Source organism: Haemaphysalis longicornis, unplaced genomic scaffold (assembly GCF_048455015.1).
Source record: "Haemaphysalis longicornis isolate Haplotype H1 unplaced genomic scaffold, Haemaphysalis longicornis Haplotype H1 scaffold_9, whole genome shotgun sequence".
NCBI classification, from domain to species: Eukaryota; Metazoa; Arthropoda; class Arachnida; order Ixodida; family Ixodidae; genus Haemaphysalis; species Haemaphysalis longicornis.
This window is the reverse complement of record NW_027526460.1, coordinates 136,203,120-136,218,775: the sequence shown is the minus strand read 5'-3', so window position 1 is coordinate 136,218,775 and position 15,656 is coordinate 136,203,120. Positions and strand designations below refer to the sequence as shown.

The window sequence follows — 15,656 nt, the reverse complement described above, 5'->3', positions numbered from 1 at the left end:
AGAGCGCAGCCAGGCTGAAGTGATGTTCCAGCCGGCAAGGGAACGGCCGCACACGGCCTGCTGGAGCAAACCTGTGTGCAGCTATCGCCCTCGCAGCAACCATACGAGAAGCCCACTTAGTGGAGCGCGACTGGTTCTTCTGGCTGGCGGGAAGAAAAAGCACTCGGCCGGCTGCAATGTCATTTCCGCTTCATGGCTGCGGCAGAAGGGGAGGGAGGGAGGGGGGGGGGGGGGGGGTGAAGAGGACGGTCGCCCCCCCCCCCCCCCCCCCCTCCAAGGAGGTCCTCAGTTTCTTATTTTTAGTTTTTTTAAGCATTTCACTTGTGCGAAGTTAAATCCCACTTGTGTGAGGCCACAAATGTGTTGCAACCGCCAGAAATGCGGGCTCGAGCCAGCCGTTGCACCGCCAAAGGGGCACCAAAAACCACTGTGTCGCTAAGTGATTTGTGCGCAGACGGGTTGCACCGCATATGCGCACACGCCTTCATGGTTATCACCTTCTCCGCAGAATTGGTGCAAGGAGGGGAGCGATTCTTTATTCGCCTCGCCCCCCCTCCACCCCCCTCCCAAAAAAAATCGCCCCCTCCAAAACCAATCTCTGGGACCGCTACTGCTGGCAGGTGCAGCGTCGCCTGCGACAGAGCTAATTTAAATGTTTATAAGTAATTAACAACGCATTTTACGGGGCTACCAGTCATGTTATAGTTGGTTTGGTGGTACGTACTGTACGTTCAAAGTAAGTTTGGCTGAGGTGAAATTTGAGTGCAGTTGGCCTTTAAGTGGTATGCTTATACATTTAGTTCTATGGGAGGCAAACCAGTGGTCACAAAAACACGCGTTATGTCCGGTCCCGCGCCATAAGCAGTTACGTTAGAAATGGTTTACACTGTATACCAGACATCGAACCACTTCAGTGTGCAGAAATGGAAAACATACAGAAGTCCTCCTTCATCAATCTTATAGTCTGGATTAGGGGTGTGCGACTACTTGAATTTTCTCGTTGTAGTGGCCATTTCTTGCCCTACAGTGCAGTCATAAGCTTCTTGCGAACCATTTTGGTATGTCACCGCACTACTGCTAACAAGGCCATATTTGGTGCTTTGTAGGTGCAAAACAACAAAAATAGTGCTACATGTTTTTGATGTAGCAACCTTGGCTGTAATTTGTGAAAGTTAAAAAAAAATTGAAAATGGCTTTTTTTTTGTTTTTGTTTTTTAATTGGCTTTGTGTTACCAAAATATGTTACCTTGCTGCAGTACAGGGCTTCTTTCATAGTGAACCGTCTTAACCACATAAGCTCAAATTGGCACAAAGATTGAACAAGGATAGAAGAATAACAATAAAAAACTGCAACTACCTAGCTTGTTTAGATGTACCCGCCGCGGTGGCTCAGTGGCTAAGGCCTTGTGCTGCTGAGCATGAGGTCGCGGGTTCGATTCCCGGCCACGGCGGCCTCTTTTCTGATGGAGGCGAAAAGCAAAAACGCCGGTGTGTGCGAGGTTTCGGCGCACGTTAAAGATCCCCAGGTGGTCAAAATTAATCCGGAGCCCTCCACTACGGCACGCCTCATTGCCTGCATTGCGTCGGCGCGTTAAACCCTTCAATCAATCAATCAATCAATCAATCAATCAATCAATCAAAAGCTTGTTTAGATGTCAAGGAAAAAAGCTCCACATTTGGGCAATTTTCAAAATAATTCGCAATTTTGGATTTTTAATAAAAAGAATTTGATCTGCAAGCCAAAGACGTTTACGTTAAATCATTTAAAAATATGCAAGGTCTTTATATAAAAAGAATTAGGGAGATAACTTCTGTAGTTTTTGTTTTACAGTGGTGAAGTTTTCCAGTTTTCCGCGAGCCGCTCACCGCGCCAGTGAGTTGTGCCAACTTTGGGAATTGTTTTGAGAAAGGGAAATTTTTTTTTTTCCACAAGAAAACTTTACATGGTTACCCCTGTGAACAAGGATCTATATGTAAAAGTTTCGTCAAAATTAAAGATGTCGACCGGACACGCATGTCTGATCGCTCGTGAAAACACCCTATACTGAGAAATCACCACGTGATATGAAAGCTTACTACACATAAAATAGATCAGCAAGAAAGCTGGAAGCAGCCGGATAGCTTCTTTGTTCACGTCATGCCACGCTTCAGCTTTCAACTATCCAAATTTCAACTTTCGTATTGAAAATACGCAATATTTGCGTTGATTCGAAACTACTCGCACACAACTTTATTCGCTGTATGGTCACTTTGAAGGTGAAAACCACTATTGGCACAGCTCTGGTACATGTTCGTGTGTACGCCACACTTTTATAATGTCGCTTGGGTGCAGTTGCACGTATTAATGTGAAGCCTATGGCTGCCCACTGCAGCTACCAGGTAGAATAATGGACCGACTGGTTACAACTTAAAAACACTTTATTTAACTATGTATGTGGCAAAAAATTCTCAGTGACAAATTACCGGTATTATCTTATTGCTGCGTAATTGTCAAGTAGAGGCATTAAACAATCTATCAATTTCTATTGCCTTTCTGCGAGTGAGAGCACAAGCTGGGCATCTCTGGGTCTCATTCAAGGAGGACTACAATGCCATTAATTCGAAAGCAATTAGCTGTACCATTGAGCAGAAAAGCTGCTGTCTGATGTTAAGCAGCGAAATGGCTCCTTCAATGGCCAATGGGGCAGGGGGGACAAAAGTATTTGAGTTGAAAAAAAAATTATGCCAATGTGGGACTGGATGCGAATCGAGCCTAGGGCCTCTGATGTGCGAGATGAGAATGCATCCCTGATACCACTGATAGACGTAGTGGATTCGGACTTGGAAAGTGCCGACAACCGGTGATTGCAGCTTGGACTGTGAGTTTTGGTCTTGCTGGTCTTGCTTGGAATATCGTTGGGCTCAGTATTAACATAACCACATGTTCGGGCTGAACATTTTTATTGACTTGTCGAACCCGCCGCGGTGGCTCAGTGGCTAAGGCGTTGTGCTGCTGAGCACGAGGTCGCGGGTTCGATTCCCGGCCGCCGCTGCCGCTTTTCTGATGGAGGGGAAAAGCAAAAACGCCCGTGTGTTCGAGATTTTGGCGCACGTTGAAGATCCCCAGGTGGTCAAAATTAATCCGGAACCCTCCACTATGGCGCGCCTCATCGTCTGCGCTGCGTCGGCACTTTAAACACTACAGTCAATCAATCAATATGGACTTGTCAAAAGCTTTTTACACTATTCTCCATTCCAAAATGTTACTTAAACTCGATAGCATAATAAAGGGACAGACAACCGATTTTTTTCAAGCCTATGTTCTCTAACCCAAATGAAGGGGCATCTCTTAAAGCAACTTAATGGGAAACAGTTTTGCTGATAACGCCATGGGACTTTTTAAATAAAAATTTTTAGCTCCAAGAGCCGTACGTGTCCTCCCAAAATTGATGCTGGCAACCATGACATACAGTAGCGCGGCAACATACTTTTGTCTGAATGCGACATAAAAAGCGATATTTAAAAAACTTGTCCCCTGATTAAAAGTAGCCATGAAGATGGAATACAAGCTTGTTTTATTCGAAAGATTTCGCGTTTTATAGTGCCCCCCGCGCTTGTCCGGCAGCAAATGATGCCATATTCACTGAGAAATTGATCAATTTAGGTTAAAATTTTGATTCTCCCGCCAAATCGTAGGTTTTCGTAATGTCAGCAATGACATCAGAAGCGCGTTTATTCAAGCGAACTTCCCCTGCGTCATTCGGGTTTGCGGCCTTGCTGTCCGTCAGCCCTCCCAGATGGCGCTGCTATAGTCATCACGAACTGTTGTCCGCCATTGCTTTGTTTTTTTAGAGTATTTGCACCTGGCTTGTTTTTGTTACTGTAAAAAGTGATCGTCTCATGAAACCTGGAGTATCCTCGACAAACAGGGTCATGTAAGACAACGCCGCTTACGCCAATTGGCCAGTGTCCTGTAAAACAATTTCAAAGCGGCGGAGTGCTGTGCAGCTACAACAAGCATAGTGCGCCCAGTACCAACAGCAGTGCGCATCGGTACTTGTATCCTTTTGTGCGTTTTCGTAACTTTCACTGTTTCCCGCACCATTCTTACTGCTGTAAAATGAATATGCATTACACTTAAGCGCAAATAGTTCGTTCGGAAAGCCTATAAGCCGTGCCTAATTTGCGTTTGCTTTTTCCGTTCCCAGCCAATCGCATAGCTGAGCTCATGTGACATCATAGGTTCTGTTGCGGGAAATGAGCTAGTGGGTCGCATGGCCATTCCGTTTTTTCCTAGTTATGTAGCTTATTCGAGCGAAGTGTGCGTTAACGGTGGTGTCAGTACGATTCTATCGAGGCAATCTTTCGAATGAACCGAACTTGTGTTTTGTCCTCATGGCTCCTTTAAAAAATTGGGAATTGCAGGCTTTCTTATTCCTTTGTGTGTTTTTTAATCGCTAGTCTATTTTGCACGACGGTGCCATTTGTTGAGATGGACGATAGGTAAAATGCTGGTTTCATGTTGTGGAGGTAGGCAGTTCGATTCTCCCGAGGTGCGTCCCTTTTTTTTTTTTTTTTGAAGCTCTCGGCGTGTTTGAAAACTCAAAACGAATATTTTGGCAGAAGAAACACCCCTGACGCAGGCAGAATCGTCAAAGCTCCTTCACTGGGTCTGTTTACTTACCACCAGCGTTGATTCTGGGCATGGAGGTTCAGTTAGCCACTCTGAGAGCAACCCAGCGACGGCTGGCGGCATGTCTTTAAAATTTTCAAAATAATGTTTAAAAACACATATACAGTTTAAACTTATACAAATACCTATGTTAAAAGGTTTTGAATAAGTGATTGAATGTTTCAGCAGTTTCAGTAGCTGCAAGGTTTGCAAGTCATGTGACCGGGACACATATTGTAGTGTCAAGTTCCTACGCTATGAACCATCACCCTTCAGATTTTGGAAAGTTCAGTGACAATTAAAATTGTTTCCACCGATTTGTTTATAAATTACGTGTGGTTACTTGACTATATAAAACAGTGGCTTTCATATGAGCTAGAGAACACGTACGCGACAAAAATCAGTGGTCTGTCCCTTTAAGAAACCCATTGCTAGGTGATCCCATATCCAGTTTTCTTTGAAATGGCGCACAATTTGCGCTCTTTTATTCGGGAGAAAATAACACCCCAGGTGTGACTTTTAAGTGTGCCGCAGGGCTCTATTCTTGGGCCCCTCTTCTTGCTGTTTATCAATGATATACATCGTAATATTGTTTCCAGACAAGGCCCTACGCAGATGGCAGGGTAATTCATCAAAAACTTACTTCTGCTCTGAATTATGCGAACCTGAACAATTCCTTTTCTAGTTTTTGCACATGCCAGAAGGTGTGGCGAATGCCTGTAAATTTTCAGGAAAATGTGTCCGTGGCATGTTCGAGTGGGTCGTCACCACATTTATTTCCTCGCTCATTCAGTGGGTTCCCCCCTCAGCAACGAAAGACTGAATACAATTGAGTGCCTTGGCTTTCTTGTTACTCATAATGTCCTGGTGTTACCTATAACAAGGCCTTTTAAAAACATGGACACCTGCAGAGCATTCTGCATGTAGCACCAAAAGAAACTGAGCTTTTAACTTGAAAAACCTTAGTACAGCCTTTGGTTAATATGGGTATGTCGTCTGGAAGGCACACAGAGCATCCAATATTGCAAGATTACGATCAATACAAAAGAAGGCCATCCGCTTCATCTGTTGCAGATATGGTCGCAACTTTTCACTGTTTTAAAACTTCTCGCGTTCGGTTTGAACTGTGTTATCTGCTTGTCGTCACGTTGAATACTTAAAAGTTCCTCTACCTCTAATTCACCGAGTTTCCCTTCATTACAGAGGTAGCTGGAGCTTGCTACACAATCATGTATTCACACCATAAGTCAACATACGCTAAATATTTCACTGTTTCACACCCGGACACATTCTTTTTAATTTAGTTTTTTATTTGACTATCGAGCGCTAGAACTGGGGCAGAATTTTCAGTTTTGGCCATTCGATGCCCATTTTCAGGCGTCCGTTTTGAATAAGCCCTGATTGGCTGAATGCAGATGACCCAGATGTGATGCCACATACACATACATACATACAGATGTGATGCGGCAAAAGCAACTCATATTTTTGCAAACCTCTTCTGTATAAATATACCGTAAAAACCCGCGTATAATACGGACCCACGTATAATACGAGGTGTAATTCGGGGACAGCAAAATCAGGAAAAAAGTTTTCATCCGGATATAATGCGAGGTAAAGAGCACAGAAAACATTTATTTGCACTGCAGTTACCATTCAGTCATTGTCAGCTTTCGCTGGCACTGTCTGCCGACGTCCGTCCAGTCATCGTCAGGTTCGCTGCCGCTGTTTCCTAAAGTCGCCTTGTCGGAAATGTCTTCCCACAGAAAGTGGTCCTCAGTGCCATCAAGGGCGTTCGAGATGCCGCATTTCTTAAAAGAGCGATTGACGAGCTCCTCTGGGATGCTGGCCCACTCATCCGCGATCCAGCCACAAAGCACCGCTGGAGAAACCCGCGTCAGCCATTCGGTAGCTGTCACTTACGGGTCTCCTGGCCTCATCCACTCTTGGTAGCAGGACCTGATGCTGTCTTTGAAAGGCTTGTTGATGCAAACGTCTAGCGGTTGCAGCTGGGATGTCATTCCTCCTGGCATGACAATGAGTTCGGTGGGGGTTCGCGCAACAACTTCTTCACGGAATCGGCCAGGTGGCAGCGAAAGGCGTCCAACACGAGCACTGACGGGAACCCCCAACAGTGCTCCAGGGCGCCGACACCACACAGATTTTATCCAGTCAAGCACCAGTTGCTTTCTCCACCCGCGAGCGCTGCCTTCGGTGATGCCGAACTGCCGTCCTGCGGCGCAATTCCTGATGGTCTCGGCACATAAAATAACTTTTCTTTTGATTGCAGCCGAATACTGTTTTCGTGCACCCGACATCGTGATAGACTTGCGGTGAACGTGCCGAGATCCTTCGCGTGGTCAAAACAATCAAAATGGCAACGGCTGAGAGAAGCAGCAGCCAGCTAACGCCACCGCAAGATGGCGCACCCTCCGCTGAAACCGAACGTGCAAATTTTTGGCTGAAAACTTTGGGATCCACATATAATACGAGGCACAAATTTTACGTTGTAAAATTCGAAAAAAAACCTCGTATTATACGCGGGTTTTTACGGTACTTCTGTTTTTGTATCTTCATTATGTCAGTTCCTGCATTGTAAAGCAGCGTCCCCAAATAGGCTGATTGAAAGCAACTGCTTCGTCTGTCACCCACCCGAAGAGACAGCACATCAGCTTGATAATGGCATGCATGGAAGGGGCAGCAACAGCAAGATTCGCAAGGCGCATGTGCAGATAAGGCACAAACTCGGTCGCGATTTCTTTTTTCTTTCTTTTGTTTATTTCGTTCTGGGCAACTCAGAGGCAGCCTGTTGGAGGGCATTGCTTTACGATGCGCGCGAAGGCGCAGTCACGTGGTATTTTTCATATTTCGCGGATTTTCTTTATCAGTCAGAATAAATGTGTACAGAATTAGTTCGTCGCTGAAAATACCGCAGTTAGATGCCCCTCGTGGGTACCTGCAAGTGCCTCATTGACACTTCGGTGATTAGGACAGTACTTATAGAGTTAGATAATTAATTACAATTAATTAGTTAAGTCTCATTAACGAAAAAAATTCTGCCCGCTTCTCCTCAGTACTGCAAACATTATGCACTAGGTTTTCTTCGAGTTATGCCATTACTCTTTTTTTAAATCTTGGTTCATGATAGCTGGGACACCCTGTACAGAGCTGTTGCACAATAAAATGTGTTAATTGGTCATGCGAGTAGCATTTTGTCTAGCATTGTTCCTTCATCTGTGTATTCTGAACGTACGCCCAATGGGTTAGCTTTTTACTGTGCCCACATCAAGCGTCTTATATTGTTTTACAAAAGGTTTATTGGGAAACCTCTTTCAAGACAGATGCATTTATCCCGTTTGGGATAATCTGTGAGTGTGTTTAAGGCACAATTACTTCCTGTTCTTATTTATTGAAAAGCGTAAATTTAGAATGTCTGAGAATCTTTGTTCAGCCACCACAGTAGTTCACTGCTCGTGCAATTTATGGCCCTAGCCTTTACGTCTCAATGGAGGTGAAGGGCAGAAAAAATTCTGTGCCCATCGGAAAGCTGTAGCAGCCTTCAGTAATGCCTATTCCTCATCAGAGTCGCACTCAGCCTAACTGCTTTGCTCAAATTAGGACACACAGAGAACAACCAGTTCTGTGTGAAAACCTCCGTGTTTTATGCTGCATAGGTGATACCTTTCCGTGTGCATGCCTGCAGGGGATTCCCGAGCGCAGGATGTGTTCTCGGTGCAAGTTCTCGAAGAAGAGCGTGCCAGAAGCCCCTGCGCACCGGAAGACCCAGTAGCTGTGGCTGTCCTCACGTTGGATGCCGATGCCAGCCAAGCCAAGCCGCTGGCGCGAGCTCAACTCCTCACTAGCTTGGCCAAGTTCCTCGGCTTCCCCGTGTCTGAGGTGGCCCTCGCTCCCATGGCTCCGGGTGAGCCGGCCTACGATGACGCGGCCCTGCTAGCCGGAGCCGGCAACAGCAAGCTGCGCCGCACGCAAGGGCTTCGCCTGCGCTGGCGTGTCGGCTGCAGCAGCGATGTGGAGGCAGCCCACGCCACAGCCCTGTCTCGGCTGGAAACGGCTGCGCGGGACGGCAGCCTGGCGAAGCAGTTGGGGCACCCCGTGGTCGGCTGGCACGTGTCCAGCGTCAAAGCGCGGCAAGTACGGGCCCCGCCCCACGGCAACCACGTCGGGTCCACGCCACTCCTGCCTGCTGTGCTGCCGACCGCAGTTGAAAGCAGTGAACCTGAACCCCCTGCAGCGACTGAACAGCCGCTGGCGACGCCCGAAACGCGCATTGTGCCCACCATGGCGTCGCCGATCCTGAGCACATCCTCACACGCACACCGACACCATCACGGCGATCACATCAGGCCTTCGCCCACGCTCTCGTCAGTGGTGTTGCCCACAGCACTGCCACCGGGCCACACGCCGCTCCTTCCGCCCATCCGGCCGTCGCACACGGTCACTGCCGACGGCCTCGAGCCCACGGGCTTTCCCGAGGCGACGCCCACGTTTGGGCCCGAGGTGGTCCAGCCCACGAGCCATTACCCGCAGCCGTCGGCAGGTGTGCCGATCCAGCCATCCGTGACCCGAAGGCCTGGAAATACCCGGCCCACTCTGAACAAGCGTGTGCAGAAGCTGGTCATGACAGCAGGAAAAGTGTGGTCGTACAAGATCCCGGCGGACGCCTTCATGGACAAGGAGGATGGCGACGCACGGAATCTGAAACTCATGTTCCTCAAGTCTGCGGGCACGGCCATCGAGCCGCAGTCCTGGATACAGTTCGACCCGGAAAAGAAGATGCTGTCGGCGTTGCCTTTGGATGACAATATTGGCAAGTACTCCTTCCGACTGGAGGCCATGGATGCGGAGGGTGACACGGTGCACGACATGGTGGAAATCAATGTCTGGCAGCACCAGAGTTCACGCGCTGTCAACCACAGGTTCAACATCACCATGAAGCCCAAGCAGTGGGAATACGTAAACAGCTTGGACTGGCAGATTGCCGCAGTGCGGCGACTGGCCAAATACTTTGGCGACGTCAACGAGTCTCAAATAACGGTGCAAGCGGTGACGACTGACCCAATCACGTTGGCCTGGACGAACGACTCTCTGCCCAAGCACCCGTGCCCACACGAACAACTGGAAGCCCTGTACAGCCGAATGGCAGACTCGACGGGTGTGCCAACTGCAGGCTTCAAGAAGGCTTTGGGCAACCTCAAGCTTCAGTCCGTGCATGTGGACTACACCGGTGTCTGCCAACCCCCGCCGTCGGCTGCTCCGCCCCTGCACAACAAAGTGCCCGAACGGCGGAACGGCATTGGCCAGATCAACGCCACGGTGGGCGAAATCCTGCGCTTCATAATCCCCGACGACACGTTCTATGACTACGAGGACGGCTCTACGCGGTACCTGGCACTGACCTTCCTGTCGGACGAGGGCCTGCAGCTCCCCCAGTCGTCGTGGGTGCAGTTCAACCCACGCACGCAGGAGCTGTACGGGCTGCCGTTCGACACGGACGTCAGGCGTCACTACTTCCAGATGGTGGCGCAGGACAGCGCGGGCGCAACCATCACGGAGCCCTTCGTGGTGTATGTGCAGCCACGGGCCCAGAAGAAGTGGGCCGTCGAGTTCAGCCTGCACCTGGACGAGGACTTCGAGGCGTTCAGCCGCAACATCAGCCGCAAGGTCCTCGTGGCCTGGAAGCTGGCCCAGCTGTACGGCGACCCCGACCCGCGCTACGTCACCGTCAACACCATCAGCGCGGGCTCGGTGGTGTACGCCTGGACCAACAACACCCTGCCCTACGAGCCGTGCCCCACCGACATCATCCTGCAGCTGATGCGGCGGCTGGTGCACGACAACCGGACGCTCACCCAGCGGCTCGTGGAGGAGATGCGGCCGGAGTTCCGCATCCTCAAGGCGGACGCCATGCCCCTTGGGCTCTGCATGGACATGGGCCTGCCCACAGTCGTCGTGGGGCCGACGACCGCTCCGCCGGCCGCGCCTCCGCCGGCAGGGGAGGAAGTGCCTCCGGCGGACGACGACGATGTCTACATCACCACCATCATTCCGGCGGCAGTGATCGCTGCCATGCTTCTGCTGGCGGCGCTGGTCGCCTGCCTTCTGTACCGCAAGAAGCGCAAGGGCAAACTGAGCATGCAGGACAGTAGCACCTTCATCAACAAGGGCATCCCCATCATCTTCGCCGACGAGCTCGAGGACAAGCCGGACCCGGCCAAACCGCCGGTCATCATGAAGGAGGAGCGGCCGCCGCTGCCGCCGCCCGAATACCCCCGTGGGGCCACGCCCCAGACGGGCCGCCGTGCCACCACACCACGGATCCCCGATGCTGCCGACACCCCGTACCAGCACCCGACACCGCCCTTCGCGTCGGGCCGAGCCGAGCGGCGGCCCAAGGCTGCACCCACCTACCGGCAGCCTCCACCGTACGTCCCGCCTTAGCCCTGCCAGCGACAATACTTAGACCAGCCTGACTCGTGCTCGAGACAGGCTTGAGGGGGGTGCAAAGGGTGCAAAGCCTTTTGGCCAAGTATAGCAACACAAGCGGGCCAGATGGAAGCCTACGAGAGTTTGAGCACCACGAAGGGTAGGCCTGCCTGCCCGGTGATAAAGCACAGGCACCAGGTACAATGTCTTCTCCCATGGCTACTCCGTACACATCTACCCAGCTGTCTCTAAGCGGAAACCGGAGTGCAGTTGTTGTGCAGCTACTTCCGCCGTGATCCGCAGTGGCGCCTCTGGCAGAAATGTGTCTTCAGTACTGTTGCTTCATTCCCCCTCCCTGTGCATCAGTTTTTCCACGCTAACTCTGTTGTCCATGCCCATCGCCGCATGGCACCGGCAAGTGGCATCTACAAGGCGTACGGTGTCGGCTGTGTTGTGTCCTTCTTCTTCCGCATTTATTTGCAGCGGAGTGGCGACACTCTGTGGGCAAAGACTTCTGTGTTTGAGACAAGGACCTGCAGCAGGTGTCTTTTTAAAATTTCCTTTCGACATGCTTCTGTGACAAGCCGAAAGGAAGCTCCTTTAGTGCAGTCATGGTCATTCATCCACATGCCACACTATGTAAGACGTCTCTCTTGTTCATTGTGGTGGTGATGCAAGGCCTATTTGTCCCATTCTCTTCACTTCTTGTGAAAAGCACACCATGCAGACAGATGGCTATTAATAGTGTCTCTGATGAAAACAAGAAAGAGAACTCTTACAGAGTGTGCGTGTGAGTTGTGCATGGATGAAAGGTCGTGTTTGACCAAGACTTCCTGATGTTTTCTTGAAACAATACAGCAGAGTCGCGAATCATCGCACAAATATTTAGTGCTTCATGTGCTGTGTGGGTTAGTATGTATCTACCTTAATATATATATTATTTTGCTGTTCTCTTTGTGCAGTGTTTGAGTTGTGTGCACCGCTGCAGATGTGTTTTTTTTTTTTTTTTTATGGCTGTCGGTATTGTGCACAATATGCCCTTAAAGGGACCCTGAAAAGCTTTGTGAAGGTGGCAATCAAATGCATTCAGGTGGTAGAACACATAACGGGGGATTTTTGAGCCAAGTGTGAGCCCCATACGTTGTACAGATACTTTGTAAACAATTTTTGAAGATCGCCTTTCTCAACCGATGAGCGCGACGCCGCAGCGAGCCGACCGCGGGTGACGCAACGGCGACCGCGGGTGACGCAACGGCGATCGCTGCTGACGCAACGGCGAAGGCGCCCCCTGATTCGCCCAATCGCCGGCAAGGTCGGCCGCCGGCGGCGTCACTGTCATTGGCTTCCGCCTGCTCTTCCTCCTTCCTGCGCGATCCCGAGGCAAAGGCGGCAAAGGCGGGTCCGCAGTGATTGACGCGAGCCTAGGCGGAGGAATGTAGCTAGCTGCTTTGAAGGAGGCAGAGAGGGAGGAGGAGTCGATCGGCAAGTGGGGAGAGGTGCATTTAATTGCTTCTGGCGCAGCTAATACTGAATGTAGATCAATAATTCCAACGGCATTGCATCGCTATATTGGTGCTACGTGACAATACAGGCCTTTTGTAACTTTTACAGAAGGCTTTTCTGGGTCCCTTTAAGAGGTCCTAGCAGTAATGTAAATTTCAAGAAATCGTACCTCATCCATCATGAGCTAACTTTTATGCGGTTTGCAGTAACCTTGCACTTATGCGGCCGGGGCCATGTTTTTTGTAGCTGCACCCTGTTTTTGCAAATAAAGCGCGAGACACATGGACGACTGGTGCACGCGATTCGCATGTGACTGATTGTTACGCCGGTCGCCACGACTAAGTCGTACGCGTGAATTTGAGACGCATGGTCCGATGTGCGCGTGCCGCCCCGCCCACTGTTTTCGCTCCATGGTTACCCCCATGTTTAGGCGCATTCCGGCTGAGTTAGAGATGTACAAGAGAAATTCCGAGAAGAAAAAGAAAACATTTATCAACTTAAAGTGAAAATGAATAGTGCTATTACGTTATACATGGCATTTTTATACGTTCAGTTCAGCGGTGTGGCAACATTTAGCACCCATGATTCTGCTCATCCATGCTGTACGTACCGGTACGCTGGCAACATGTCTACCAGGCGGAGAGCCATTCTAGTTCACTCTGGGAGAGCGCACGAGTCGGTGGCAGCGCAGAGCATGTTTAGCAAAGCTGCTCCCCGCAATATACTCGGAATTGCCACTGGCACCTCCTCGTGGCTTTGAAAGAAACATTCTCAGCGACGACACTTTCAGGCTCTCATTGGCTGTGGCTGCACGACAATCGTAACGATGTCACGACTGCATCTGGCTTGCCAGTCGCACATCAAGAGCCTCTTCCGACCAGCAAAAGACGCCAAAACCAGTCCTAACGATCAGTCGGAACGATCAGTCGCATGCAAATCGCGTGCACCAGTCGTCCATGTGTCTCGCGCTGAAGTCTGAAAGCACCTCGAAATGGACAAACTACCAGTTAGTGCTTACCTGTGAAACCTGCACAGATGACCTGTGAAGAAACAAGCATCAAGCGAAAGTGTTTTCATAGCATTTATACCCTTCTTCCAAGCTGGCAAATTTACTGCAAGCTGCATAAAATTTGAGGAATTCTTTCTGGAATTTTTTCGATACTGGTGAATGCTTCTTACCTATGTCACGAAACATGAGTGTTGAGAGCGTCCCAACTACAAGGTTTGGTTTCCTTCTGAACTGCTGTATAAAGTGTAATACGAGATGTTACAACATAATACGTTGCATTTTACAAGGCTCTGATTATTCAAGTTGCATTTTTACATGTACTGCTGCAGTGTGTCAGTCAGGGAGTACCGTTGTGTACGTGTTTCAGTTGTTGCCAGTTTTAGTTGTGAGAAGACCTTGACAGGCTACACTTCTCAATGCCTTACCGGCTTATATGCGAAGAATACACCATTGGTCATGCCTTACTTTGGTGTTCCGGCCCTACTGCAATGGTTAGCCTCAGTGCTTTTGTGACCTTTCTGATGTGCATGGGTGGTGTGTTGTATTTCTTTGTTAGCATAGTCTCGACATTTATGTAAATTTTAAGTGGCAGTAATTGAGGCTTCTTGGCATTGAATGGTGAACAGCTGCAGTCAACCCTGTCGTGCCCTGTGAAGGTGGCATTCAACCCTGTACATGACCTTTGCAAACCGGTTGTAGCGGCATTAAGCTCACTGGATATCTCAAGCACTGAGAGTAGGAAAGAAAATTTTGGTGCTTTTCCTGTCTTCAGATGTATTAGTCGTGGCTTGATATCAAAACAGTGTCGATGTCAATGTTACAAGATCATCGTGGGATAAGATTGAGTTCATGTTGATTTATTTCCCGTCGTGCATTTTTCCTGTTCCCCATTTGTCCGTCAGCAAGCCACGTGTTTTGGAGCTTTTTCCCCGGTATGGTTGGTGTAGGGAACTGGTTGTGTGTTCTGGCGTGATGCGTTTTTTTTTTTTGTCTAACTTTATGCACTGATGAATATCAAGAATGTTTAAGATGGCTTTCCTCAAAAAGCCAGGCAGCAAATGATGGCCAAAGAACAAGCACTGCCTCCTGGTACGCACTGAACGCAACTTACTTTGTTCCGTTACATGCGGCCGCGCATGTTGTCATGTGCTGGAGAAAGCCTTGTGTTGGAATGGGCTGCTTACAATCACCCTTAGTCACTATGTAACTCATAGAGTTCAGGTCAATAAAGGTATTGACTTTTAAGAGCCCTGCACCATTTGCGAAAGTGCTGGGGGAGAGAACAGGCTGACTCCCTCCAGAACATTTCCCCATAACAGTGCTGGTCTTGCTTGGGGCAACTTGAGCTACCTTGGCAGTGATGAGTGGTGACACTGCATATCCCGAGCCCCCACACTTAGCCGGGACCAACTGCGGCAAGAAGTTTCATGGTGAAGAGAAAAAGCCTTGAATGGTGGCTGTCGGAGTCGTAGTCAAGTTTCGGCCAGTATTTTTTCTGTTCGTTGACGATGCAACCAAGAGCTTAAAAACAGCTCAGCTGTTAATATGTAAACGGCGAACCGATGTCTGCTTTCCATTTCTAATCTATAACTTGGTTGGAGTGATACAAAATCCGCCACTGATGTCCTGTCTGTCTAGCTCCAGGATCTTGCTGAGCATCGGGGTATTGTTTACTCTGTACCCTATTACCCTTCTTTTAAATATTTTTGATATTATCGGAACCCTGCCTGACCAAATGATCAGGCCCTGAAAGTAGCCTGCACCGACGCTGTGCTTAAATTCTTACCTAATGAACTTCGAATGGTCTGAAAAACTTCTCCCCGTTTCTAGTTATGTAATCTATATAAACAAAATAACACCAGTAACTAAGTTCATCGGGGGTGTGGTTGGCAAAAATACAAAGCTAAAAGCCGAGCATCACATGACATGCTTCTAAAAGTTAGTTTACTAACCTATTTTTTAAGTGAACTAACATTGATGGCCTCCCAGTTTGTCACCACACCAAGCACTCAACCTATCCCAAGTCATCATATTGGAAATAAACTCGAAACA

The 15,656-nt window shown here is 49.0% G+C and overlaps 1 protein-coding gene across 1 annotated transcript in view; it reads left to right on the top strand.

The window, feature by feature from the left end:
- Dg (Dystroglycan) overlaps positions 1–14,851 on the top strand; it is a 51,775-nt gene extending 36,924 nt beyond the window's left edge. The window contains exon 4 of the mRNA XM_077682752.1: positions 8,352–14,851. Coding sequence (XP_077538878.1) covers positions 8,352–11,107 — 2,756 coding nt within the window. The 3' untranslated portion in view covers positions 11,108–14,851. The remainder of the gene's footprint in view (positions 1–8,351) is intronic.
- The last annotated feature ends 805 nt before the right edge of the window (positions 14,852–15,656 follow it).